The 27162-nt window shown below is 39.6% G+C and overlaps 1 protein-coding gene across 1 annotated transcript; it reads left to right on the top strand.

Moving 5' to 3' along the window:
* Positions 1 to 599: 599 nt before the first annotated feature.
* Positions 600 to 27101, top strand: slc16a4 (solute carrier family 16 member 4). Its single transcript, XM_028016740.1, has 11 exons — positions 600 to 995; positions 1237 to 1300; positions 3065 to 3195; positions 10123 to 10255; positions 10750 to 10882; positions 11037 to 11180; positions 11311 to 11472; positions 11554 to 12204; positions 17129 to 17340; positions 19384 to 19477; positions 22812 to 27101. The coding sequence occupies exons 4-11, from the start codon at positions 10139 to 10141 to the stop codon at positions 23012 to 23014; spliced, it is 1716 nt and encodes a 571-aa protein (XP_027872541.1). The 5' UTR covers positions 600 to 995; positions 1237 to 1300; positions 3065 to 3195; positions 10123 to 10138; the 3' UTR covers positions 23015 to 27101.
* The last annotated feature ends 61 nt before the right edge of the window (positions 27102 to 27162 follow it).

Genomic DNA, 27162 nt, shown 5'->3' with positions numbered 1-27162 from the left:
CTGACACCAGCTCTATTTGCACAACTCAACAAAAGCGAGCGGCACAAACATTTTAATAAGCTGGGCGGAGAATATTTTGGGACCTACAGCGTTTTGCAAAAAGAATTTACAGTTTGCTCACAAGTTTCAGGGGGTTTTATTTGGATTTTATGCGATAGGCAAACACAAAATAATACGTAATTGAGAAAGGGGAAACAAATGCTACATGACTTACAAAATAAAATTGTGAAAAGTGTAAATATACTGTATTTTGGTGAAATATATTTCAATTACAGGTGCAAGTCTCTTGAGTTGTGTGTCTGCCAGGTTTGCATAGAGACTGACATAGACGTTCAGAGTTTGGAAATATAGTTTTGAAACCTTTGAACCATGTCAATAAGTTTATCCCTGACCTGTCTGCTGTGTTCCTTCTGCATTCTGCTGTAGGATTTTATTTAGAGACACAGTATTTCGGGGTTTAATAAAAATACACTAAAAGTTTATGGTGTTTATTTGGGGAAAAAATGGAGGAGAGTCAAAAGGGAATGAATACTTTTACGAGACGTCTTTTGGTGTCGCACCTGAGCGAACTCTGTGTTGGTACGCAGGATTTTGATACGCATAGTTGCACCCACCCAGAAACAAGGGGGGGCTCACTGCGACGTCCCAATCACGTGGCTGTCCCATCGATGAGGGCTCCTCTCCCCACCTACCCCCTCTCTCTCCCTCTCTCTCTCTGCTCCTCTGCACGGCCAGCGATGCTGAGGCTGCGGTGAGAGATGAGGAGTTGCTGTTCCGGCGCGTAGAGGCGAAAGTTATGGCAAGGCCATCCTCCTCCTCCTCGCAGCAGAGCAGAGCGTCCCGCAGCAGTTTGTGCCACAGTCCCGCACCGGGAGCGCGCATTGCATCTCCAGACACGCGAGAAATCCCTCTCACGCAGCCCGTCAAATCAATCTAAGTGTGGGGGAAATAGGGTCTGAGGCGAGTCGGCGGCGACAGGAGAGGGAAGTTTACAGGTATGTGTTGCTCCTTATTATAGGAACATTATCCAGAGGTCTTATAACTGACAGCAACATTTTAGTCATGCTTTTACTGCCCCGACCTGTCATCCTCTGTGACCCTCCAGTAATTTATGTGCTCAAAACTTTTCACCCACATTGAAGTCTGCGCTGAGTTTTGGCTCTTGTTACCGAATGACATTGCGATTTTTTTATTTATTTAAAGTGTCTCTCTGTGTTTTTTTTCTCCCTTTTTTAGTTTATTCTTTCAGAAGTGAGTAAGGGGCGCAATGTTAAAGATAACCGACCCGCAGCTGCGCACGGTAAGACCACTCTGTTCTCTCTCTCTCTCTCTCCACCCCATAATAATGCGGTTTTGTGCTTCGCTCCTAAGAGACTAAGCCTGCAGCTTACAGCTAAACACCTTTTATTCACTACACAATCTGATCCATAGGTTTTCGGGGTCTCGGCTCCAAACTACAGCAGTTGTCAAAGTCGCAGCCGAAGGACTAAAAGCAGAGAAAATGGCTACATTAAAAACAACTCATTGAGAGACAACAAATCGTTAATAAAAAAAAAAAAAAAAAGCAAGATCATGAAACAGTTAAGGCATTAAGTAATCTGCTCAAAAGTAGGTTACTGTCAAGTTTGAACATGACCGGATCCACTACTATGAGTAAATAAGTATGATGGCCACTTTTTTAAATATAAATATGCACTGGATCTGGAGAGTCAATCTGCTTCAGCTCTAGTCATAAGTATGTAAGCAAACATGTTCAGACTGCAAGTTCAGTTGGAGATCTTTGGATCAATGTTAACAGCCAATGTAGCAGGAGGAGATTACCAAAGCCAATCTCCCATAGATACATTATATAATTGATTTTCATTTGATAATGAGATGCATGGATACTTCTCTCTAATGTAATCCAGTACTATACACTGAGTGTTTTTGCTGCGTCAGAGTAACATGTGCAACTGTTGTGGAGGGGGTCCTGTTTCTTGACCTACTTTCGTGAACACGTTACTCTGTCAGAAAATAAGTAGATCAATTGGAATGTATGTATAATTGAATTGAAATGACTTTTGTTCCAAAGCACCTTGAGAAGACGTGTTATGAATTAACTCCATATAAATAAATTGAATTGGATTGAATTGGAGAAGCTGCTTTCCCTGCCTTAGCTCTAAGCCCTTCAGAACTTCCTATTTAAGGAATGACGCCTTTTCAAAATTCGAGTTATGCCGTCGGGTTTGCAGCTCCTTGCTTGAGGACATGCCGGTTCAGAAGCAGCTATCGGCAAAAATGTTATCAATCTGATTGCTGACTTTCCTTCTCAGTCTCTGAGTGCTTTCTTTTTTCTTTTTTCTTTGCCTGCATAGATCTTTCACATTGAGATAATGAGAAATGTAAATTAGCAAGACAAAAACATTTGAAAACATTAAACCCATTGAACCCGGTGAGTTGGGTTGTTACGGTTGAAGCAGGGACCAAACATGTTTATCCCAACTTCTCTTTGCTCGTATGGCGGCTTTTATATTGCAGGTGTGGTGATGTTTTGCAGTTGGAACACTTGCAAAACCTGGAGAAGGCTTGTCTGAACATGGAAAGAATGTTTATTATCAATCATTTAATGTCAGTGAAGGTTATTAAATTCATCCTTGATGCCCTTTTCTCTTCCAGACTGAAAATATATATTTTTAAATTATTCCCTATAAGTATTGTCTTAGGACTGGAGCCACATATCCCTGCAGGCGGCAAAGGTTATGTTTATAAGCGGTTAATTTGATGTAGTGCCATGAAAAGCTTTTTTTTTTCTTCAGATTTTTTACTAAACAACTTTTAAAATAAAGTAAAGATAGCTGAATGAATACGAAAAGCATTTACAAAGTAACGACTCATGTCTTAAATGCAGTGAAATGCTTCCACACCAACCTGATCCTATATAAACAAGATACTTCCCATCTTGTTAAATTGTAAATTATTGTAATTAGGCACATTTTTTTGCAGAAAGATTATACTTTGACATATTTTAGTCCGGAAAGAGTTACAGTCTGTACCGGTTCTCATTGTTGCATAATTTTTCTTTCAGGTTTGAAGCTGAACTGGTTGCATCCGTAGTTCCAAGTGCTCTTCACCAATCCTTAGAATGAGGCTATAGGACTTCTGAGTCCTTTCTTCACCTGCAGTGCCTTCAGGGACGGCTCCAAGACAGCGTTAGAGGTATTCCCAAAAACAAGCTAAATGCTATTCAGAGTATTTTTTGTGATAGAACGAGAAGTAGAACAGCTGAAAAGCAAGCTACAGTGGTTTGTGGCGTCAATTTTGATGTGATCATTCATTTATCTCATGTTTCCCTTTGGAGCGTTGATTGTACTGTACTGTGTGATCAGTGAGTATCGGGTATTTCCAGTTCAAGCTGATGGGATGAGAGTGGTCAATCGTAACGACTAAAGCTACAACACTGAACTTTGATACTGCTTTGAGATGGCTGAGCAGGAAGAAAGACTTGTTTGTCCGGTTCCTCCTTTACAGAGTGAAGATAAAAGATTCCCCTAATAGATGGGCGATTAAATCATTCAGCTTTTTTGTATTTATTTATTTGTCTGACACTTAGGTTTTTCCCAAATACACAGCAAAACTAGTGTTCGAATGGAAAAAGAAGGGTAACCCAAACACCGCAACCATTTTATGGAAAGTGAGGACTTTCTTTTAAAGTCAAATATGTGGTGAAATGAGTTTGAACAATTTTGATACAAAAAGTGTTTAGAAATCCTGACAAAATTATGCCAGAACTTTTTGGTGGCTACCAAGAAATATGAAATTTCCCCAAATATTGGTGAGGTTTGTAAAAATATGCCACGCTGTAGAAAAATGTTTCAATTAAAAGATCATAAGTTCAAATTTATTAGGATTTTTATTGTGAAGATGAATAGGGCCACCCCTGTCTGAATATCACAGGATATGCTGTTATAGTTGTAACTTAAAAAATAAGTGTGAGGGATTTTTCTCCCCTAGTGACAATTTAATTTACCCTCAATTGATTATAGTTGTTGGCTGTAAAAAGTGACAAATGCACTCATTAGTATGTTCATAAAACAAAGAGTTTGTCTTGACTTGTTGCGTTAGTGAAGGTCATTTCCCACAAGAATAACACTTTGTGCTTTAAAACTTTACAAAGGACAGGGGCTTTTAAAAGTTTCAATTCATGTTGAAATTTATGTTTTTGCATAATTATGATCCACAGTGCTAAAAAAAAAAACATTTGACGTTTTACTGATTTCCTCTGTTTGTTGCTTAAATTTAAATGTTTCAGATTATCAACCAAAATTTAAATCATCATGTCTTCATTTAATAAGTAAGAAAGCTATGAAATCAGTCTCTCCTACTGAATGTAAAATAATTGTTTCCCTCTACTGGTTGTGGCTGTATTAGAGGCAGTAGCAGCCAGACATATCAAACATATGTCATTTATAATAACTGCAATTCATCTTTGAAGTAACTGTGGAGGCATTTTGACCCACTCCTCATCGTAGAGTTGTTTTATTTACCCATTATGCAGGTTTTTAGCTTTAAAGGCCTGTTGAGGTGAATGGATATCCCTCATTTATGTCAGTTTCACCCAGTCTCTATCTTATTGCTGAAACATTACTATTGACTTCAACTTAGACAGGCTTTGGTTGTAGTTTCAGATTCTTTTGTGGCCTCTTTGATTAGGTCACAAAAGCCCCTTCTCTAGCCATTGTCAAGTTTCTGTAGCCAGTTAATGTCTGGTTCTGTTCAAGCCAAGTTGGGTGTGTCTCCATCGGAAGTTTGTTCCTCATTATGTGGATATGAATATGGACAGGAACATGGGTGGGAATGAGGGACCGTGAGCGGACTGTGAGCATGCAGGAGCTGTGGACAGCACTGTTGTCATGCAGAAAGAAGACCTCAGGTTTAAATCTCCATCTGGGGTCATTCTGCTTGGCTGCATGTTCTCCCTATGCATGAGTGGGTTCTCTCTGGGTACTCCGGCTTCCTTCAGGCCAAAAACATGACCGTTAGGTGAACTGTTCTCCTCTAAGTTGTCCTTAGGTGTGAATGTGAGTGCACAGTTGTTTGTCATGTGTGTCTCTATATTGCACTGCGATGGACTGGTGACCTGTCCCGCCTCTCACCCAATGACTGCTGGAGATATAATCCCCACCTCTCCACCCCCTGCTTCACCTCCATGACCCTATAAAGATAAATGGGTTTATACACTGGAGAGATACATATGAAATAATCACCTTATACATGCGTAGGTTTATTCTGGTTAACTCATTCTAACATATAAACTTGTTTGATGTTAAACATTAAGTGTGACAAAAAGTAGAAGAAATAGTTGAGGTGGTAAATACTCTTTTTACAGCACTATAATTTCAGATTTCGTCTACATGAGACTTAAAGAAAATACAACTGAGTGTCAAAAGCACACGACCCCACAGCTTAAAGTGCTTAGCTTTTACGACTTGTGCAGCAGTTACTATAACTAAAGGTAAAATATTGATCCGTCCTGCACATCAGCTTGGAGGAACTTTAGCCTCTGAGCAGCTTCAGGTCTAGGATGTGAAACTCTTCACTTCTGATCATTGCAAACACCAAATCCTCAGCTCGGAGTAAGGACTTTTATTTGATCTTTTACAAAAATGAGCTAAATATAAAATAAATCTGTGTTTTGTCATGACAGTTTAAGTTTTAGTTGTGTCGACAGTTTTGAAGCGTAAGGTGGCCTTTTTTACTGTATGCTTGTCTTTTCTACATCTAAGTGTCAAAGACAAGAAAATAAACTACTAAATATAATGTTAACATTTAGGGAATATTTAACCCCTTCAGTTCCTCTGAGTGTCTCTGTCACTGCAGTGGAGCACAACTTTTTTTGTCAGACTGTGAAATCAGTTTAGCACTCAGGACTTTTTATGTTGATGTTGAAACTTTGACTTTCAGCTTTGTGGCTCTATGACTCATGTTGGGCTAGAGCCAAAACCTTTGGCAATACCACCTGTATCTTCCCTTGATTAGTGAGATGTCTGCAGTCTGTAGATGATGATAAACTAAATCAATTTCTCTAGCTTGCAGGTGACATACACTATGTCAATGTTTGCAGTCAGCAGTCACCAACAACCACTTTTGGTGGTCGGTCGGTCGGTCTGTCTGTCTCTCTCTATGTTTAAAGACCTATGGAAATAATACTAAATTTGCTCTACGCTAACTAAAACTACTTTTAGGATTAAATTGCAGCAGTTGGTATGTGTTCAAACAACCAGTTCACAATGCTAAGCAAAAGTGAAGATAATTCATTATTTGTAAATAAAGTTTTATTAAATGATTTTCTGAATTAGAAATCAATAACCTTTTGGTCAATTGACCAAAATTACTAGCATTGTTCAGGAAAACTACAGACTCTGGACCTCCTCTGCTAGCAGCTGGAGGAGCGTCGACACGGTAGCTCTTACTGAGGTTCCTCCACTCAGCTCCAGGGATGGAGTAAAGACACGGCTGCAGACTTGTTTTACTGGCCAGAATGCAAACTCTGGGTACACAAACAGTGATCTGATGTTACTTAGGATCCTGGGTTACTTGGAACAATCTTTGTCTACATCCTACTAGAGTTAAATACTCCGTATGACATCATCAGGAAAGAGTTTCCTTTCCTGAAGCTCTTCCTCTTCCTCCCCCTGGAACTAAAAGTGGGCTAATACAGTTAATTCTAGGATTAACGGGTTTTAAACCAGTCTCTTTGTTCCCTGTAGTTCAGGCCTTCATGGCTGGAGGCACAACAAACTGCTTAGTTGATGTTGGAGGTCAGAGGGAAATGAACAGACGGCTTTTAAATGAAAGAAAGGCATCAGTTGCTCAAATTACCAGTCGCTGTAACCGAGATTAGCTGAGAATATAATCTGAACCCACAACACATCACACCTTGAAGCAGATAGGCTGTGGTAGGAGAAAATCACACAGAGTAGTGCTGTTGTCGGGTGAGAACTGGAAACTGAGGCTACATTTCACATAGACTCACCAAAACGGGACACTGATAAATTGACTGTTGCACAAGTTGCTCAACAGGTTGTTGCTAGCTAACCAAAGAGTGAGTGAGTTAGTTGATGCCACCCACCTTAGCCAGCTGTGAGCTGAGCGGCTAATGCCTTTCCTCTGCCTACATCCCCCAGAATGCTTTGCAATTCTGGATCGGAGTTAAGTGAAATTATTGAATATGCTATTGGACGTATATTGGTTATGTGTTTATTGGTATATACTGTATATTTTTATTAATTTATTTTCTAACCCTACTTCCTCCTGGACACGGCTGCTTTTAATTTTTTTATTTCAATTTCAAATCAATTCAGCCTTAAATATGTTTTCCCTCTACGACCCTTTAATTCACTGTCACACCTTGTTGACAAGATCATGGACTTTGTTCCCTTTTCGTCACATTCTCCTTTAGAGGTCTTAATGTGGAGCTGGACTCAACAGCCTGCCAGCATCACAGTCCAAAGATGATCCAACATGTGTGTGCTGATGCAAATGTGCTGATTTAGCACATTTGCATCATAGTCATCAGCTATTGTGGATTCCAGATGTGGAAAACCTCATAATAAACCAAGTTTGTTCCGGTCAGAGAGGCACATGGAGCCCTTCAGAGGAAAATAAACCTGAGGTTGTGATGGCTTGCTGTAAAAATAGACTAGCCAGAATCGTCCTGCTGTACCTACTGAATAAGGCAAAGTGACATAAGATCAAATATTAACTATAAGCTTTTGGAAAACCTACTAATGGATGAATTTTGAGGACGAAGCATCATGTAAAGAAATCAACAGAATTATGCAACGAGAGTGATGACTGTACACATAATTTAGAGATAACTTCATCATCTATAATTGTCTTGTGCAAGAATTTTTAATGACTGGATGATTTTAAATGGGCAATATTTTTTTCTGCTTGAATGAGCTGCCCTACATTCAACCCTGAAGAAATGTGTGCATGCATAAAAACTGAGCAGAGTAATCATAAATTCTACGTGTGACAGCAAAATTGTGTAATATTTTTGGTGCAATGAAGAAACCCTAAAGGGCACAGCACACCGCTGGCTTATGAAGCTACTACGTCAACAAGTCATGAAAAAAACATTTCATCCATTCATCCATTGTCTATATCCACATGTCTGCGCCGCATCGCCGGGAGGCTGGTCTTTGACGGAGAGGCAGGTTGCCAGGTCAACACAGAGACATACAAACAGCCATGCCCTAGACTTTTATATCTGATAGATGAATGTTTTGTTGTGTTCATAATGAATGAAGGTTTGAGGAAAATCCAGTGATGGTCCATCTCTCATCTGCCAAGAGATGGATTGATTTAAAGAGTTTCATAAGGCACAAAAAGCTCGAGCCTGAAAAGTTTTTTCTCTGTCTTGGTTTGGTTTGTGAAGCAACGGCGAAACGGGGCATCAAAGTTGACCTTGCATTGTGTCCCAATTCCGAATTGGCAAGTAGGCTTGAAATTCGGGGGCTGGCTTTATTGCATAACCACGAATCCCCACAATATACCAAGAGGTGGCTTGCAAAAGAGTTTATATATGCAAATAGATTTTCTGCAAACTGGAAGTGCTAAATACACAAATTTGGAGGAAAGCATCAGCCAACTCTGTTGTTGTTTCAAAGTACAGTTTTATTCTTAGTCTATAAAAAAACAAGAATATGCAATCAAACAATTCCCCCATGTGTGCCAATTTACAGAAAAAAACTTCAAAACGTCTTTCTGTAGATGATAAAGTTAACATTATGCAACCACTGATTTTACTAAATTAATACTAATAGAGATTTGTAACCTAAAAAGTAATTCATCGTTGCTTCTTTTTACTTACAAGGCACTTCTTGCAGTTTTGTTCCAGTTTAGTCTGTGAGTATTTCACTGTGGTTGTAATGGTTTGCTCTGTTTTATTCTGTTTCTTCCATTTTTCTGTTATTCTCAATAAGAATAACTAGTGTTTAAAGGGGCAGTGTTATGTATCTGCACAATTAAGTGGTTACCTTCAGTTATAAAAATGCTGTATCAAATATAACTTAAAAGAAATTTGACTTTGCAATTTGACTCCTTGAAATTGGGCCTCTGTCTCTTTAAGAAGCTCTTTCTCTTTCTGACGCTCCACTTTCTTACGTCATCACGACAATGTTTCTCATTATGCTGTTTACAACCATTCTTATGAGTGGTTGGTGGTAGAGGTTCAGCAGGTGTTTGCTAATTGCTGCTGCTTCTAGTTTGGTGGAGCTGTGTTTGGCAGAAACAATTTTCTATTTTTGTTTTTTGTGTTTGGCATCCGTCCACCTATCAGATCGATCAAGGGCTCCTCCAGCTGCCATTGGCTGAGAGGCAGAGTACGCCCTGTGTGGTTAACATTGATCAATTATTATGCAAAACATGGCTTCTGTTGTTTTAGTAGGGCTTGTTAAAGATCTCTCTAAGTCCTGGGAGAATGATTCTGGGAAAGAATATTCAGAGAAATTATCAAAGCAGTCCAAGGTCAACCATGGACTGTTGGTAGTCAGACTACAGTACAGTTAGAAACACAGCTTGTGTCTGTGCATCCTCTGCAGAAACATATAACTTGGGATAGAAGACAACTTTTGCTAAGTCATGGATACTCTCAAGAATACAATGACTGTCCAATCTGAAAATCCCAATAGGGATATCTATTTCTTGCTGATGCAGTTTCATGGCAAAATGTGCACATTTAAGAGCTTATGGGTTTTGCAAAGCTTTATGCAGTGTTTCATCCATCCTGATCTTATAAACGACAGTGCTTTTATTATATTCACATCTTAGTGAACGATATACTTTGCCAGTGCAAGTTGAGGGTTTCAAGTTGAGTGAATTTGTTGTTATAAAATAATTATTATTAGTGTAATACAAAATGTTATCTGTAAAATCACTTTGAATGCAAACATTGTGTTGCAAAACAACTTATTCCTGCTGCTGTAGAGCTCACATTTTTGAAATATGACAGCTCAACAATCTTATTGTTATATCATATGTTATAAATTGGTGAAGGGTGAAGAAATATATTGTGTACATACCTTTAAAATGCTGCATAATAATCAACATCCATTTGCTTATTTTTCTGTTTGCTTCCAGTGAAACAAAGGCCACCATGAATCTGTTCGGCAGAGACGCCATGACCACAAAGAAGGAGAAGGAGAAAGAAATTCAGTATGCTGACCCTCCAGATGGAGGCTGGGGCTGGATGGTGGTGCTCCATTGTTTCCTGGTATGATGAACTGACCCAGTTTCTTTTTTCTGAATTTTTGTTTTACATTTTATGTCACAATTCGTCACTAAAATCCCAAATGCTTCTAAAATGTCTGTGATTACTTTAAGACTTTTATTGTTTCAATCTAAACCAAATAAATAGCTCAACATGAATATCTGACCACATTGTATTTGTTGTTTTTTTTTCCACCTCACATTGTCTATTGCGATGCTACACCTGATGCTACCTGTTCTTCTTGTGTTGGCTCTATTTTTTGTATATTTAGTTCTTAATGCCACATGAATGAAACATCTCCTGTATAAAATCTTTTGCTATATAAATAAATATTAAAGCAAGTATCTTTCTTTTTAACGTGGATTGTATTAAGGAGGTTGCTCTAGAATCTACCTCTGTTTTAATTACAGCTGTCTTTTAGAGGAACTATGTGCCTAACAAAAGCAAGTATTCATTTTAATACATTTCTATTTATTGGTATTTGTATGTACTTGCAGGTAAATGTTCTTGTGATGGGCACCCTCAAAAGCTTTGGGATCTTCTTTGTGGCATTCCAAGATGAGTTTGGAGGTTCGGCAGAGAGCATCAGCTGGATAGGTTCCATCATGTCTAGTTTACGTCTGTCTGGAGGTGGGAGTGACAACGATATTTGTCTGTTAGCTTATTTCCTCTGATTAGTAACACAAATCTTTCTATGTACATGTTCATACATACGCAAATATGTATTTAATAACTGAAAGTGATTAAATATGCGCAAAGAACCATCTAAAATCTTGTGCTGCAGCACCCATTGCCTCTGTGGCCTGTGCCAAATTGGGACCGCGGGTGACCTCAATCGCTGGGGCAGTGCTAGTTAGCGGAGGCTTCATCATAAGCATCTTTGCCAGCAGTGTAATATACCTCTACATCAGCATGGGAGTGATAGTCGGTGAGTTCAAGTGAAAATAAATGGTGTTGTCGCTCAGTGTTGGTGGCTACTTCATTTTACTTTTCAGAAATCAGGTTTCTCACAATGAAACAGAGATTAATCCCACTAATGTATTCTTTTCTCCTGTCAGGAATGGGCTTTGCATTACTATACCAGTCATTTTCAGTAATCACAGCGCTGTACTTCAGAAAACGGCTGGCGACCGCGTACGCGATTGGTCGATCTGGAATGGGTTTGACCTTTGCCCTGGCCCCGTTCACCCAGCTGCTTTTGGACCAGTATGCCTGGCAAGGTAGGATAGGAAGGAAAACTTTTTGGATGAGCTCTTGTGTGTCATGAATCTTATGCCGCGGGTTGTGTTTGTCATCCGTAGGTGCAATGCTGATTCTCGGCGGCCTCATGCTGAACCTGGTGGCTTCTGGGATGCTTTTGAGACCCATTAATGTGAAGCCACCTGTCACAAACTCTACATCTTTGCCTATCCAAAAGAGCCCTTCTATTTCCCTTAAGAGCTCTGCAGAGAAGGAATATCCTAAAAGCTGCTTGAGCAGCTCTTCTCCTCTATCCAATGGTGTCTCCAAGTCTGATTCTCTCCAGTCCTCTCCTACACCTCACAGGGACAATGAAAACTTAAAAGAACAATCCATTCATGGACAAGAGAGCCAGTTATTGAACCCTGAATTGACTCGACTGGTACTCAATAACATAAATGGCCATGAGCCCCAACATGTCTTAGGTCAGTGTAAGCCTGCAAGTCCAGACAGCCCAGCGGACATGAATGGTACCATGAATGGCTCCACCACTGTTGGAGTTCCCCTACACACCGGTGTGCCGACTGCAGTGGCCGTCGTTAAACCCAAATTATTGGACTTCACTTTGCTGAAGGACCCATTCTTTTGCATCTACACTTGGTCCTTGGTGTTCAGTCAACTGGCCTACTTCATCCCGTACTTCCACCTGTCTGCCAGGGCCAGGAACCTGGGGATTGATGCCATGGATGCTTCATTCATCATCTCTGTAGCAGGTGAGGCTAGCATTAGTCAATTGACTTAATAGGCATTCACTTCTGAAAATTATAACAAAAGTTTTGCTATTTGTACAAGAGTACTTATTTACCTTTATTATTTTTTAAATGCAACTTTCAGCATACATGAATCTTCATTTAGCATAGGAATTGTGCCAAACAAATATTTCCAGCACTTTCAAATACCATTTTCCGTTTAATTTGGTACTGTTGTAAGAGCTTGTAAAAGAAAGGGACTTAATAACCTGTGAGTTCAGAGAAAATTCTAGAGTTTCTTTTACACAGATAAAGACGGCTTTTGCATTGACTTTTGTTAATGAGTCCGACATCAGAAAATCACTGAGCAACAATGATTTTGCATGACTGCAAATAGAAAACAACTGCTGCCAGAGAGAACCTTGCTCAGATTGTTAAATAGCTTGTGGACGAGGACTGCTGGAGCAGAATTTGACCATGTTTGGTGAATGACAAGTCTGGGCCTCCCTTCTGAAGCTGCTACCCCCGCGACCCGACCTCGGATAAGCGGAAGAAGATGGATGGATGGATGGATGGTGAATGACAACACCACAGATCCTTTTAGTTTAAAGAGGGGGTATTAAAGAAATCCTTGAATCTCCCATGGCAACTCTTCGGGGTGCCTAAACGCTTGCTCCCACAAAGTTAGTCCTTGGAGCAGCAGCCACCAGCTGAGCTTCCACCTCACAGAGCACCTGTCGTCTCCCACCACCCACCCACGCACAGCTCCCGCAGACTAGCAGCAGCAGCAATTATCAAACAACACGGGGAACTATGTGTCATGTAAACTACTTCTCAGCCCAACTCTCCTAAGAACGGTTGTAAACAGTATAATGGAAAGCACTGTTGGGATAGCATGCTGATAACACGTGTTGGAAACAGTAGTAGCTTCTTAAAGAGACAAAGGCCAATTTCAAGGCATTAAATTGTGAAGCCAAATTTCTTATGTCATGTTTGATATATACAACACTGAAGGTAACATAGTTACTGGATCGTGCTATAAAATGGCACTATGTGCCTGGACAATGCATAATAGTGCCCCTTTAGGTAAGAAGTAAATGTAAGTCCCTGAATAAGAACCGTATGTTTGAAACATTCAAGCTTGTTTTGCTTCATAGAGGCCAGAAGGCCCTCAGTGATGGAGAGATTTATTCTGAGTGGCCATTAGTTAACTTAAGTGAACATATCAGGAGTTTTGTCCCTAATTTAAAACTAAGTAGAGGGTGGGTGGTTCAGCAATATCAGAATCAAACATCTTCCTCCACCAAAGAACAGCACTGAGATTAGATCTTTGGAATTAGCTTAGAATGAGTCCTGAACTTGAGCCAACAGATGATGTAAGAACTGGAAACAAGAGGTTCCTTGAAAAAAGCCACCAATACATTTAAATTGGCTCATTCATGCCAAATAAAGAAACGATCAGCTTTTACTGGAAACATCTTTTTGCATTTAAACTATGAACGTAATTTTACTCTACAGGTAAATAAAAAAAAAAATAAAAATTATGTGTTGAGTTTAGTTGTATTCTTCTTTAGGGATACTTACACTGGACACTTGTACTTTTCACAGGAGTTTAAATTTGTAAAATCTGTCTGCTGCCCTTATAAGTGTTTGTTTATTTTTTGTTTTCGTCAGGTAACTGGTTAGTCTTTAACATACAATAAAATACATAACTAGTAGGTTTTATAGATCATTAATGCTTTTGCAAAACTTAGAGCCACTGATCTGACAGGATCCGCTTCTGACAGGCTTCAGCTTGCATGTCTTTGTATTTTGCAGATCTCATGTTTTTATTTTTGCAGGGACTGTGCAGCGGGCGGTCCATCTCTTTTTTCCAGTCTGGATCTTCTAAGCGATGCAAAAGAAGTGCTCAGTCAACTTTTAGGCATTAATTATTTGTGCGCTACTCAGACTCTGCAGTCTTATGTAATGAATGCGCTTACATAAAAGCTGAACTTTGGTCCACTGGCCAGGACCGGTGGGTTTAGCAGTATACAACTGACGAGGCCCCTCCATATGACCAGAAAATGGTATTAACATTTGTCCACCAACCACATGGACATGTAATTCTGTTAGTGCTTTGTCAGGCACTGTGAATAATTGAAATGCCTGAAGGTTGCTCATTTAAGCACTTATGTTTTATAATGTAATCACTGATAGTTGTCTGCAAGCTTTCAGATACAGTATTAACTGAGCCGAGGTGCCTTTCAGAGAAGCAGTTCAGTACTGTCTTATTTAAGTACTCTCTTTTAAGGGAGCCACGTTTTGTTTTCAGTCAAATCTTAGGCCACAAATCGATAAAGAGTTGGGGGCGGAGGGGGGGATTGGAAGCCAACTAAAGGTACATCATTTTGTTGCACAGAAAGTTGAGAAAACTTTGAGGAAACTAAAGAAAAAACTGCAGCATATCGTTATCAGTTATTGTTGTGAAAAAGTGTAAGCCAGCAGAAAAAGGAAACATTTATGAATATAGCCGTCATAAGTATCGAGTCCATGCTGTTGTGGGGGGTGGGGGGTGCGCTGCAGTACTCCGATGTTGTTTCATTATGACGCGCAGACGTAACCGGTAAAATCCGGTTTAGGATTTTCAAAATAAAAGATCCGGAAGTAGTTGGTCGGTGGTTGGGGACCACTGCTCTAGAGTAACCACAGGCCCATTAGCTACTTCTCTGATTAATGCTCTCCTTGCTCGGACTGTCACTTTAGGCGAGGAGTTTGCAACCTTTACCAACCAAAGAGCCATTTCCGCCCTCAGTCCAGCAAAACAAACTTGTTTTGAGCCACAAATGTTGCATAACCTTTTCAGAAATATGATATTGCATTTTTATTTTTAGGTTTCAAAATAAAGAAAAACATAAAACAAGGCTATATATATATATATAGTTTTTTTTCTACTGGATGTTGAGGTTTGTGGGGACATAATGCAAACAAAAGTACTTAGTTTCCAACATGAAGTCAAATAAAATACTGTCTCTTATACTTTTAGTGCCATTTTGTTGTGAAAATTCAATGCAGGAAGTTTTCAGTGAAAAAATATACTACTAAAATCCGCATATGTTATTGTAACTATATTGAAAAACAATGGCTCTGCACATTTTTACCCATTGTGGGCGGTCCAACAACCCATGCTTTCAGTGGTTGACCACATTTTATGGCAGGTGTTCAGTTGTGCCACAGAGGATTATACGCCAAAACATGGATTAAACAATTTCCCAGAGTTTGGCCGCTGAGGCCTTCACAGAACCACTGGATTTATACTGATTTTAAATTATACACTGGTGAGCTCTATTTATTTACAAGACAGCTTCTGATGTTAATTTGTTGCACTGGTTACACTATTTATTGGTACCAGGGTCTAAATATAAACACATGCCACACTTTGTGACCTTTTATTAGTAATGGAGTGAATTAATTTTTTTGTCTTCTACTTGTGCTACTTTGCATTGATCTATATCATAAAACGCCAAAAGGATTCTGGTTGAAATCAAAAAAGTTTGAGGGGTGTGAAAACTTTTCCAGTGATTGAGTTTTCTTCAGTGCTCCTTGGGTTTACACTGCTAAGCTTTGTTCCAGCGCTCAGCAGGACAGATGCATTCTTTTTACTCTTGCTCTTGCTCTTGCTCCGTAATAAAAGAGGAAAAAGAAGACCGGGTGCCGCTCACACCACAAAGCTGCAAACCCCCAGAACGCACTGTTCTTCTTATTCAAGCTCAGCGCTGTCATCGACTTGGCCAAGGGAAAGAGAGGCCGCTGTCATCTGGGTCAGTGTGCTCGTCACCCCTCCGAAACTGGAGCCGACTGGAGTCGCTAGGCAACGACTAACAGCGTAAAGTTGTTGGCTTGGTTACAAGAGGAGGTCCTGGTTTTGTCTGAGTCCAGTTCTGAAGTGGGAGACACTTTGCTGAGGGGTATTGATGAGGCTGTGCTTGCAAAAAAATAAAAAAGGCAAGTAAAGCCAGCAGTGGTTTCAGAGTAGCTGGGAAAACCAACATGCCTTTTATAACCTTTTGATTTAGTCTTTTGACAAAATGTCGCAGTTTAAAGAAACTTGATTAGCATTTCTTCTTGCCCTTCAGCATTTCATAATACCAAGGACTGGAAGTTGTTTGTCAGGGTCAGGGAGTTAATCCAGCATAGCACCAACCCTAACAATTTCTTTACTTGCTGATACAGTGAAGGGTAACGGACAAAACCAACGTCCCCAATGCACTTGGCTTGAGGTGCTGCTACTTGGAGAGGCCAAATTTAAACAGCTTTGTGATGAGTTTGAACAGGAACAGCTGCAGGGCTAAACCAACCTGCTGAGGCTAAAACACACAAACAAAGACACATCTCGTCAGTGTCCAAGCAGTGGACACACCAGGACATTTCTCGGATTACAAGAGGAGGACACATAAACATTGCACAGCTGCCTCATGTCGTCTTCTTTAACCCCGATGGAGACAAAGGGTTTTGGATTCTGTTAGGTAAAGAGTGCAGAGGCGTTCTTTCAAAGTCTAAGAAACTTAAGACATCAAAAGATCCAGTGCACTGACACCCCTGAGATTCCACAAAGGGTATCAGGAGTTACTCTAATATGCAGAGGACCAGCTTGTTTCATTGATCAGAGGCTCAGCACTGCTTGCTTGTAGCTATTCCTGCAACGGTCAATATACCACTGCAGATTCCGCATTGCCGATCACATTCCAGTTGACCTCAGCAGAGAAAAGTCCATAATCTGCCTCGTCATCGTACTCAGGCACAGTCAACAATCAGTCAAATCAGATGGTGTGAATATTTGTTATTGTAGTTTATTTCTATATGTGTGTCATTTTTTTTTGCATTCTTTGATCAATGAAACCTTTCACACCCACTTAGATTAAATTTCACTTTTATTCACACAAGTTTCTCATCTTTGCCTCTGCTCCAGGTATCACAGAGACTATTGCCCAATTGGCCTCAGGTTGGGTGACAGACAGGAACCTGTTTCATAAATATCATTTCCACAAAGCCTACCTGATCCTCTGTGGCTTGGTCAACATGCTCTCCCCTCTGGCCACCTCCTACATACTGCTGATGGTGTATGCGGTCTTCTTTGCAATCTTCTGCGGGGGTTACATGGCTCTGTTGCTGCCTGTCCTGGTAAGGAAAACCAATGATTTTTGTTGTTGTTGGGGGGGGAATTAACCCATCATTTAGCAATTCTGATGCCATATGTTTCCTATTTAAACCAAAACAATATATATAATCCAGAGATGAAGATTTAAGTGTTAAGCTTGGGCTTGTCTTGGTCTCAAGGTCTGGGAGATGAGTCTCATAAACAGTCTCTATCTTTTTTAATCAGTAGAGAAAGTAAGCCAGTAACTGTAAATAATTAGATTTTTTTTAAAATTATCTTTTTGATTATGAACATTTAATCTTTTATGCTTCTGTCTCATTGTATCAGTTTCCACTTCTGCTACCTTCATAGTATCAGTGTTGCCCATCCATTGAGTTCACATCAAGTGCATTGTTTGGATTGCGTGATACTCGCTACATAATTAAATAACGGCTGGAGAAATCGTTGGAAATGTTTCTGCAACTGTCGTTGTGGGCGGTCCAACTGATTGAATCATTGGTTATTCTGTAGATTTGATTACATCGCACCAATAATCTGAAAACGGATTGTTGGTTATTTGCATGCCACTGAATTAGCTTTACAAGCTGAGACATGCCTCTGACATATGACAGCCTAAATTACTGGGACTTTTACCTGTATTTGTTCAGTAGCAGACCTTTTTTTATCCTCCCATAAGTTTTTCTTTGCTCAAAATATAAAACTCTTGCTCAGAGACAACCTGTAAAGAAAAGGACTGAGGAAGTGGTCAGAGGAAGCTGAAGAAACCCTGTAGGGTTGTTTTGGTGGTGACCAACGATATAAACAGTTGTATGGAAAGCACAATCTACATCAGAACAGTGAGATGCTTCCTAATGACAAACCCTGGTTCACTAGTGAACTAAAGGAACTGCTAAACAAGGAAAAAGCCTTTAGGGAGGGAGACAGGGAGTTGCTGAGTGTTGCTGACTCTAAGCTGTGATCTGTTAGTTGAAAAAGAATAAAACTATGTAACGATAAAAGGATTAACATTCATCTGGTGCAATTTCTTAATGAACAGGTGAGGCTGTTGTTGGGTATTAAAGGCAGAACTAAAATCTATAAGGTGTAGGCCTTTGGATTTTGAAGGTGTTTAAGAGTTAGGGGAGTAATGCCATTAATGGCTTCATCTATGCCCCATCCTGGTCTACAGGCGGACTGGAAATGATCTCAGATTTTTAAGAGGGACACAACATATTTCTCAAGATTACTACTGATGTTAAAGCCTCTGGTCTGTGGTCATTGTTGTCAGATGAATTTGATTTCTTAGGAACTGTAATGACAGCTGACCTCATCCAAATGGAAGGTAAAGTTTGCTGATTGATCGATTCCTTATTAATTATAAAGCATTTCCAAGGCACTGTGAGGGATTTCCAAGTGGGAAGCATCACCGTCACCATTCATTGGCCAGAATAATGGTTAGTTACCATGGAGACTGAACCGAAGCCGGTGAACATTCATTGCTGAATGTCTGATGTCTTTGTAAAATCATTCTACTGCTTGGGCATCAAGCGTCCGAGTCAGGGACAGGGGCTAACGTTCTCTGAAGTGTTGATGGATTTCCTTTTGTGCTTCTTCATTGATGTACATCAGACAAAATAAACATACTTTAGTTTTATTATACAATCGCCGGGTTTTTTATTAGAGGATAGTGTGAGGTTTGACCTCCCTTTGAATTCTGTAGTGCCTTAATTATTTGTGGCATAGCTTTATCCTTGGATGTTGGTCCATATTTATGTGACCCCGTTGCACAGTTTCTGGACATTTGTCAGCTGCACTTCCACAATGTCCAGTTCTACCCAGTTCTACCAGATCCTTAAGGTACTGTGTTGGATTGAGATGTGGCGATGGTGGAGGCCATTAGTCTACAGTCAACTCCGATATTATTAATTTATATGAAATGTCAGTTTCACAAAACTCAGACACTATGGAAATGTGAAAATTAAACTTTTTTTAAACTATCCAAGTAGCATGTAAGCACAAGTAAGTTGAAGGAGCTTTAGTTCAAATTTAATTATGTCAAGTGATATGTGTGCTTTTCTGCTTTGCAGGTTGATCTTGTTGGGTCGGAGAAACTCAATAACTCCATGGGTTTCTCCATGTTCTTTGTTGGCTTGGGTTGCCTCACTGGGCCTCCACTGGCAGGTGAGCAGACCTCTTCTTGTAAATTCACCAAGAGTTATGCATGTGCTGACCCACTTTTCCCAAATGTACACAAACACATTTATGAGTTCTGCATGTGCACTGGATGGCTGCCATGGCTTTACATTTCTGAAGTAATTCGTTACACAGAGGGCCATAGAGATGTTTGTGCATGTTTCAGGGTTTCGTAAGAGCTAAGGGCGGAAAGTATGTTTGTGTGTGTGGATGGTGAAAGGGGCGGGAGGCATGAAGGCATAAGTGTGATGTTTGACAAGTTGATAGGCCTCCTGTCTCATATTTTTTCTGTGCCCTGAATTCCTTGCCGCCTCTCAAAGTGTGTATATGTATGTCTGTGTGAATGTAGACACTATGGAGTAGAAAAAAAAAAATCTCAAGCAGACAGGAGAAAAAAATGTACAGTAAAAGTTCATCTCTCTACATACTAGAAATGTTCAATTGGCTTTGTAGAAAAACACACGGTAGGTTACAGGGCCATATCCCCCAGAATAACAGCGCCGATCTCATAGGGGACTCCAGTCACTTTATTTAACTGATGGCATCTCTCCTTTTGTAGTCTTAGAGAGCTGTTTCTAATCTGGGATCAGGTTTTTGTTACAGTATTTTAGTTACATCAGGTCAGAGTCCTTTCAAACCATGTCTTCTCCAGGTCAGCTGAAAAAGATAACAGTAATGCAGGTCATCTGTCTGACATCTGATCTGCTGATACCTTCTGTAAATGGCAAAAAATACCCCAAAAAATAAGGGATATGTCTGCTCATGAGAAAAAAAAACCTCATAGTCTCACTTCTTGTTTTCATGCTTCTAGGAAAATACACCCCACCACCCTTTGCCCTAATTGGTAACACTTGGCACAAGTTAAAGTCAGGGGGCCCTTTCACATACTGACTTGTCAATGGTGTTCTGCAAATCTCCCAATGAAGCTTGAAGATTGCATCAGTTGAAACACGATGAATGGCCCCTTTAGGGTGGTACAGAAATATCTTGAGGATCTGTTTACCATCCTCTCCATTTGAGTGAGAAACGTTATTTAAAAAAAATGACTAGCTTTCCTATTGGCTGCAGGGTGTAGCAAGTGCTGTCAGACAAGTTTTCAATTAATCTCATCCAACTTTTGGATTCTTTGACATATGAGGTTTGTTGAACGTTTGAACCAGTCACAGTGCTGCACTGGTTTCTGCAGGAAACGTGATTTATTTACTGTGTTCAAGCAAGAAGGCAGAGTCATTAAATAAATGAAAGAACATAACTCTGCAGACTCTGGGATCGTGATTTCCGTAACAAAGGAGAAATGTTCTTTCATTTGAATTTAGGACTTTGGGCCATGACACAACAATCCAGTAATTTTTCTCCTTAGTCCAGGTACAATGTTTCTGACGTTGCTGGTTTACAAAACAGAAGGAATGTGACGCTTGTAGCCCGCGTCCTGGAAACATCCAACGCAGAGGTTGTGGAAGGACCAATTCAGTTCACAGTCAGCCCCTTGTAAATCACCCTGAAACTCTTGAATGGGGTTTGCTACACAATCCTCTTAAGGCCGTTATTCCTGGTCGCCTTTGCTTGTGACCCTCCACTCAACTTTCCGTCAGCATACTATGATACAACACTCTTTAAAAAGCAGCTTTGTAGATGAACTTTTCCGGCTTACTGTCCCTGTGGAGGTAGTCAGTGACTGTCTACTAGACAGTGGTAAGCAGTCATTCTTTACGATTGTGATTATAAGATTTCATTGTCAAATACTTTTTATGAACCTTATGAAGAATATATATGTCATGAAAACGGAATTTGTTTTTTGTTTTATTGACTGTAAGCCAAAAATTGGAGAATTTGAGAAAAAATAAACTGTTCAATAATAAAATATTAAAATATTATACAGCTGACTGGAAATGGAGAAAAGAGATGACATGTTTGAACTTTTTTGAAATAGCACAGTATTTTGAGTTCTTTATGACGCATCTCTGATACTCTTGAGAAATAAATTGCTTCGGCTCCTTTTCTTTTCGCCGGTTAACAGGTATATTTAAAGCTGCCAGTTTTAGAAACATGGTTGTACTTTGTCACTTGATTTTTTTTTTACTTCAGAAATCTTAATTCGGATTAGGACGTGATGCAACATGTCGAAGAATAAGCGGGACTTGCTTGTTGCTGTACTTAGTCCAACATAATCTATCCAACTTTAAAAGTCATAAATCTAAATTCAGCGGAGTCGACTTTTCCTGACTTGAAACTTTGAATGAATTCAATTGAAATTAAGTATTCGCCCCCACACTCCTTCTTGGCCATGTGGCTCCTTGGAGATGAGAGATACAGTCAGTCTTTGTGATCACTGAACACAATTGTTCTAAAAAAATATATCTCACATAAAAGTACTCCGGGAATTATGTGCACCGAATTGTTTACACTATCAGGAAGCCCATAAAATAAACAGCACCTGCAGTAAAAAAAAAACAGGTAGGACTGTTTTATTCTGTATGCAACCTGGAGAATTTGAATATGTCAAGAGATTACCAAAACCTTATAGAGCAAATTGTTTCCCAACGTCAGAAAACTAGGTGTGGGGTGAAGGTCTGCGTCTGCCATTAGGACAATGACCCACAGCACACATTTGACTGATCAGAGACATTCTACCCTTTTGGTGACCTGGAACATTTAGAAAAGGTTTTCAGGCATTTGCATTTGAATTTGCATTAAAATGGGTCTCTGGCAATGTTAAGCTAGTTTAAGAGTAGACAGACTTTATCAGATAAGTGGGAGAAATGACCTTTGGCCAGAAGATATTTTTAAAAGTTGTCACTGTTGCCTAAAGCGATATGTTTTTTGCATCCTTTGTATTTCTAATAAATATTGATGTAATCAAATGAAATACTTGAGAAAGACATTATCTGATAGTTGCGTGGAATAGTTATGTGTGGTGAGTATTTTCAATAAAAAAATTCATGGTTAACTTTTCAGATTATTGGTTACGTTCCACAGACAAATCTGTGAATAATGAAATGTGAATAGGTGGAGGTCCACTGTGCTACTTCCTGTCAGACAAAAAGTCTGTGAAATTAAAACATAAACATAAATCTGCCAAGGGTATGACAATATTCTAAACTTAATTGTTAGTAAATAGTTTTTAAAAATGTCCAATAAAGTGGGAGAAAACGTAAATTACCTAAAAAATGCTTCTAACTTCCACAAAAGGTTTTAGATCGAGTCATTTTAAAAAGTGGGAAGTCGTTCTGACTGTGGCTGACTGGAGGAAAGATACTGGTGAATCAAAACCACTCTGTTATAGTCTTTGCAGACTAAGATCATGTTGTTTCTGTTTTCATAGGGTTTCTGTATGACTACACACAGACGTACGACTGTTCTTTCTACCTGGCGGGCCTCTGCTACCTACTCTCATCCCTCTCCTTGTTCATGGAGCCGCTCGCTCAGCGCTGGAAAGCCAAGAAGAAACTTTCTCAAAGCCAGAGCACAGAAAGCAGCTGTAAGATTAACGGATGCTTCACCCCTGACCAGAATGGTGCTGTGTAATAATGAAACCTGGAAGTTGGACTAACGTGGCCCGCATAGCCTGGACCCTCTCACCTAAAGCTGGGACCTGGACCATAACTTTCGGCAAAAAGAGCGATACCAGCATTACAGTAACACAGGAACACACAACGCTCTGGATATGTGATTATGCATAAAGAACAAAGCCAAAATCCTTGTGTTCTGCAAAACAGTTTTAATATCAGAAGCACAAACATCCCAACTGAGGGTAATCGAGCACACAAAGGAGCGACGTATTCTACCACCCAATGCAACAACTAAACTGAACAATGCAGAGCGAGGAACCAAGCTCCCAATTCTGTCTCCTGTCTCTGTGACATTATCAATCGAAGCACATATCCATGTGTTGGATTTGATGTCTTGAGTAGCATTTATCTGTATGTGTAAAACGTTTTCTCACTGATATGCACTTTGGCCAAGTTGTGACTATGCTGCATGATTTCAAACTGCCAGGGAGCCAAAATACTCAGCAAACCCGCCGCCGCTGTAGCCTGCTGCTGTGTCCCAGAGAGTTATGTCGTGTATGAAGCCAAAAAAGCACATTGGAAGATACAATCCGTGAGATTATTGTAGGCATGTGCTAACATTTAACTTTAAGCACAGTTCATGAGTATGTACGTGTAAGCTAACGTTCATCCAGGCTAACAGAAGACATCTTGTCGTTTTAACATTTCCTGTTTCTTTTCAGTCGGTTTGAACCCATTCATCCCAGCTTCTTCCCCTCCACCAGATCAATATTTAGGAAGGCGGTATATGTGTTTCATAACTTTCAAACAGTGGGGTAGCCGGACGGTCGACTCTTTTGCACAACTCTCACTTTATGCTTTCGTATAAACCCACACGAACTCTTCACGTCTATCGCCCCGCAGCTGCTCATAGACTCACTTTCATCTCCTAAATTTAAACTGGCACAAAGCCTGTCTCAGCATATTAAGGTCAGCAAGACCTGACACCTAAACTGGCTTTGATCCCCTAGTAGTTTCTGAACTAGTTTAACAGACAGTTGTGTAAGAAATACAGCTGTCACTGTTTATGCAATAGTTAGAGCGCATTCACACTGCAGTCAGAATCTAATTCTCTGTAATCATTCACCGTTTTGACTGCCAGCTCCTGTAAATGGTAATTCTGACCTTTGAGTCTTTTTGCACGTAAGCTATGTTAACTACTTCAGCGCATTTCAACTGATTTCATCATCTCTGCATCTGTCGTTGCTCACAGTAATATATTGTCCTATAAATTTAAAAACAGTTGTACTCTACAGTGCCTTGCAAAGTTATTAGTAGTGCTTGAACTTTTTCTCTTTTTTGTCACATAGCAGCCACAAACGTCAATTTGTTTTATAGGAATTTGATGTGACAAAATGGCACAAAGAAGACCATGAGTGTGAAGTGGACGAATACAGAGACACAATATGTTTTTTTTGTTTTTACAACAAGAAATATGAGAAGTGTGCCTTGAATTTGAATTCAGAGCCTCTGGAAAAGTTGAAATTAGATTTTGAAGTCTTGAGTTAGATTTTGAAGTCTTGAGTGTGTCTCTACCAACTTTGCAAATAAACAGAAGTTTTTGCAAGTTCTACTTTTCAAAATAAATCACACTCAATCAGATTAGATGGAAACCATATCTGAGCATCAATTTTCAAGTCTTGCCACAAATTCAAAATTTGAATTTAGATCTTAGCCATCCTAACACCTGTAGGTCCTTTAATCTAAAGCATTTCACTGTTTATGGTGGTAGCTCCTGCTGGTAGGTGAATCTCAGCTCCTAGATTTTTACCTCCATCCATCTCCTCATTAACTCTAACCAGCTTCCATGTCCTGCAAGAAGCAAAGGCATCCCCACAGTAGGACGCTGCTGTTGCTGTGTTTAACAGCAGGCAGAAATGTTCGTTTTACTTCCTCAAACATCGTTTTGCTTGTAGTCCGAAAGATTACCGGAGCTGTGGCGCTCCATGAGTGCTTTGCCTCCACAGTGGCAGTTAATAACTGAATAGGTAATCGCTGAGGTTGACAGTTTTGTTCAATTTAAAAGCAATAAAAATGCATATTTTAGCAGGGCTTCAGCAATGACACCAATAATACAAGAAATTGTTGTGTCATTGTTATTTTTTTCCCATTGTAGCTACATTCTTTTTCAGCTTTTTTCATGAATATGTTCAGTTCAGGGAAAAACTTTAAAAACTGTAAAACTTTGATATTCTTTTTGTTCCAAAATCATAAGATAGACATTCACGGGGTTTTTTACCAAAACACAAACCAGGTTTTTACTGTAAGCTTAAAATTTGAGCTGGCATGGAGGTTTTGCAGCTCTAGATCATGTAATTTTATGAGAAGTGAGAACAAAAAGGGCCTTTTGGATTGTAAAGGTTCTTGGATCCTGCTTGTGTAATGTCAGTAGATGTGCAGCTTTGCCATATCCATGGATGTTCACTACTGTCCTCAAACAAACCTCAGAGAACAGCTGCATTTATCTAGGTGCTAGGTGACCTTTGAAGGAAATTGATAGCACTGGCTTTTATTTAGGGGCATCAAATTAAAAGGGGATGAAAACATATGCATTAAAAGCTTATAATAATGTATTCATTTTCTTCCACTTCACAATTATGCACTACTTGGTGTTCTCTGTCACATAAAATCCCATTGAAACTCGCTGACGGTGCGATTGTAGCATGACCAAACGTAAACACTTTCAGCAGGTGAGAACAATTTTTCAAAGCCCTGTGTTTAAAGTTTCAGTGCCTGCAAGCGCCCGCAAAATAGAGAATGTTTCATTTAGAAAACTTTACTCACAAAGCCTCAGCTGTCGCCTTTTAAATGCTACAACTATCGACTACCTTTTTCGTTTTGCTGGCTACGAACTAAAAGCTAATTTTTGACTTTTTACCGATGCTCACCTGGCTGATCTATGCAACTACACACTCGTTTGCTTTCCTTTGAATTGAGGTGCACACGTTTATTTGCTGCAAATCCACCGGCTCTTCGGACAAGACATCCGGTTATGTTTTTCTGCAAATTGTGGTCACAGTTGAATTTAGAGGTGGTGGAGCTAAATTAGTTTTCTACTCAGCTGTCTGTGATTATTTGTTACTTTGTCAGCTTTGTCTATAACTCTGTGACCAACTGATTATGTGATGTTGCCCATTTAATCTAACATGGATAGTTTTTTTCAGACTGTTGCCCAAACCTTCTGGTGCAAACTTACAGTGTCATTGCATTTAAACATGAGGCTGTCGGTTCTTGAATCTTATATATATATATATATACACACACACACACAGAGTTTAGAGTTTTTGTGTGTTTTCAGTGGGTTCTTTTGTTTTTTTTTTCACCATTTGCCTTACAGGGTAATGTGTCTTTTACTAACTTTCCTGTGATGTCAGCCAAAGATCACATTAGAAAACCTACTTACGACTTGAAACTTATAACTGGGTGGAAAATAAAATGCTGTGGATTGCGACTATCATTTAAACTGGTCTCCTCACCCTGAATTCAAAATCAGCTGGTGTGTTTTCTCATGCTGCCCTCTTGTGGACTAAGAAGGCTCCTGCTCCAAGAATGTTATCTCAATTAGCACCAAATTATTCCCCCTCAACTCGCTTTCACAATACTGAGCAAGGCTCTTTGTATTGTTTCCATGACAAGTCATGCACTAAAGCTCTTTTGGCTCACGAGTTGCATTCACTCACAGCCGCTATGTTTTTGAGATTTGGGGCCACTAAGGTTTTTGTACTGTTGAAGAAAAAAAAAAAAGCTTATAAAATATATTTGATGCTTTAAAAGTATGTATATGGTACTCGGTCTTAGACATCTGGTCCTAAGGTGGCATTTACCTAGACAACATACGAGTGTGTGTGTTTTTTGTTTGTTTTTTTTTTTTTTACCTTTTTTTGTTTCTTTGTCAGTGAATGCATCACTGGGAGAGGCTCCATTAGTTTGACGCTTTGGTTCCTGGATTTGTCTGGCAAATAAGCTTAACCAATAATAGGCATTCTGTTCCAAGATTTAGATTTCATTTTTAAAACTTGTATTGGTGCCCCACTCAGATGTAATAAAAATCATTTCTGACTCGACCTGTTATTGTGTGATTTACACAACCCAGACGTCAGGCAGGAAAAACAATCACAAGTCATA

This window comes from Xiphophorus couchianus, chromosome 1 (genome assembly GCF_001444195.1).
Source record: "Xiphophorus couchianus chromosome 1, X_couchianus-1.0, whole genome shotgun sequence".
In the NCBI taxonomy this organism is placed as follows: Eukaryota; Metazoa; Chordata; class Actinopteri; order Cyprinodontiformes; family Poeciliidae; genus Xiphophorus; species Xiphophorus couchianus.
The sequence above is the reverse complement of the archived record's forward strand: the minus strand, read 5'-3'. Positions and strand labels throughout refer to the sequence as shown.

Bases quoted from the DNA above. Each gene is read 5' to 3' on its own strand.
- slc16a4 (XM_028016740.1), top strand. From the start codon at position 10,139: ATGAATCTGTTCGGCAGAGACGCCATGACCACAAAGAAGGAGAAGGAG. The intron at 10,256-10,749 runs GTATGATGAACT...ATGTACTTGCAG, and splicing joins TGGTGCTCCATTGTTTCCTG to GTAAATGTTCTTGTGATGGG. The intron at 11,181-11,310 runs GTGAGTTCAAGT...TTCTCCTGTCAG, and splicing joins CAGCATGGGAGTGATAGTCG to GAATGGGCTTTGCATTACTA.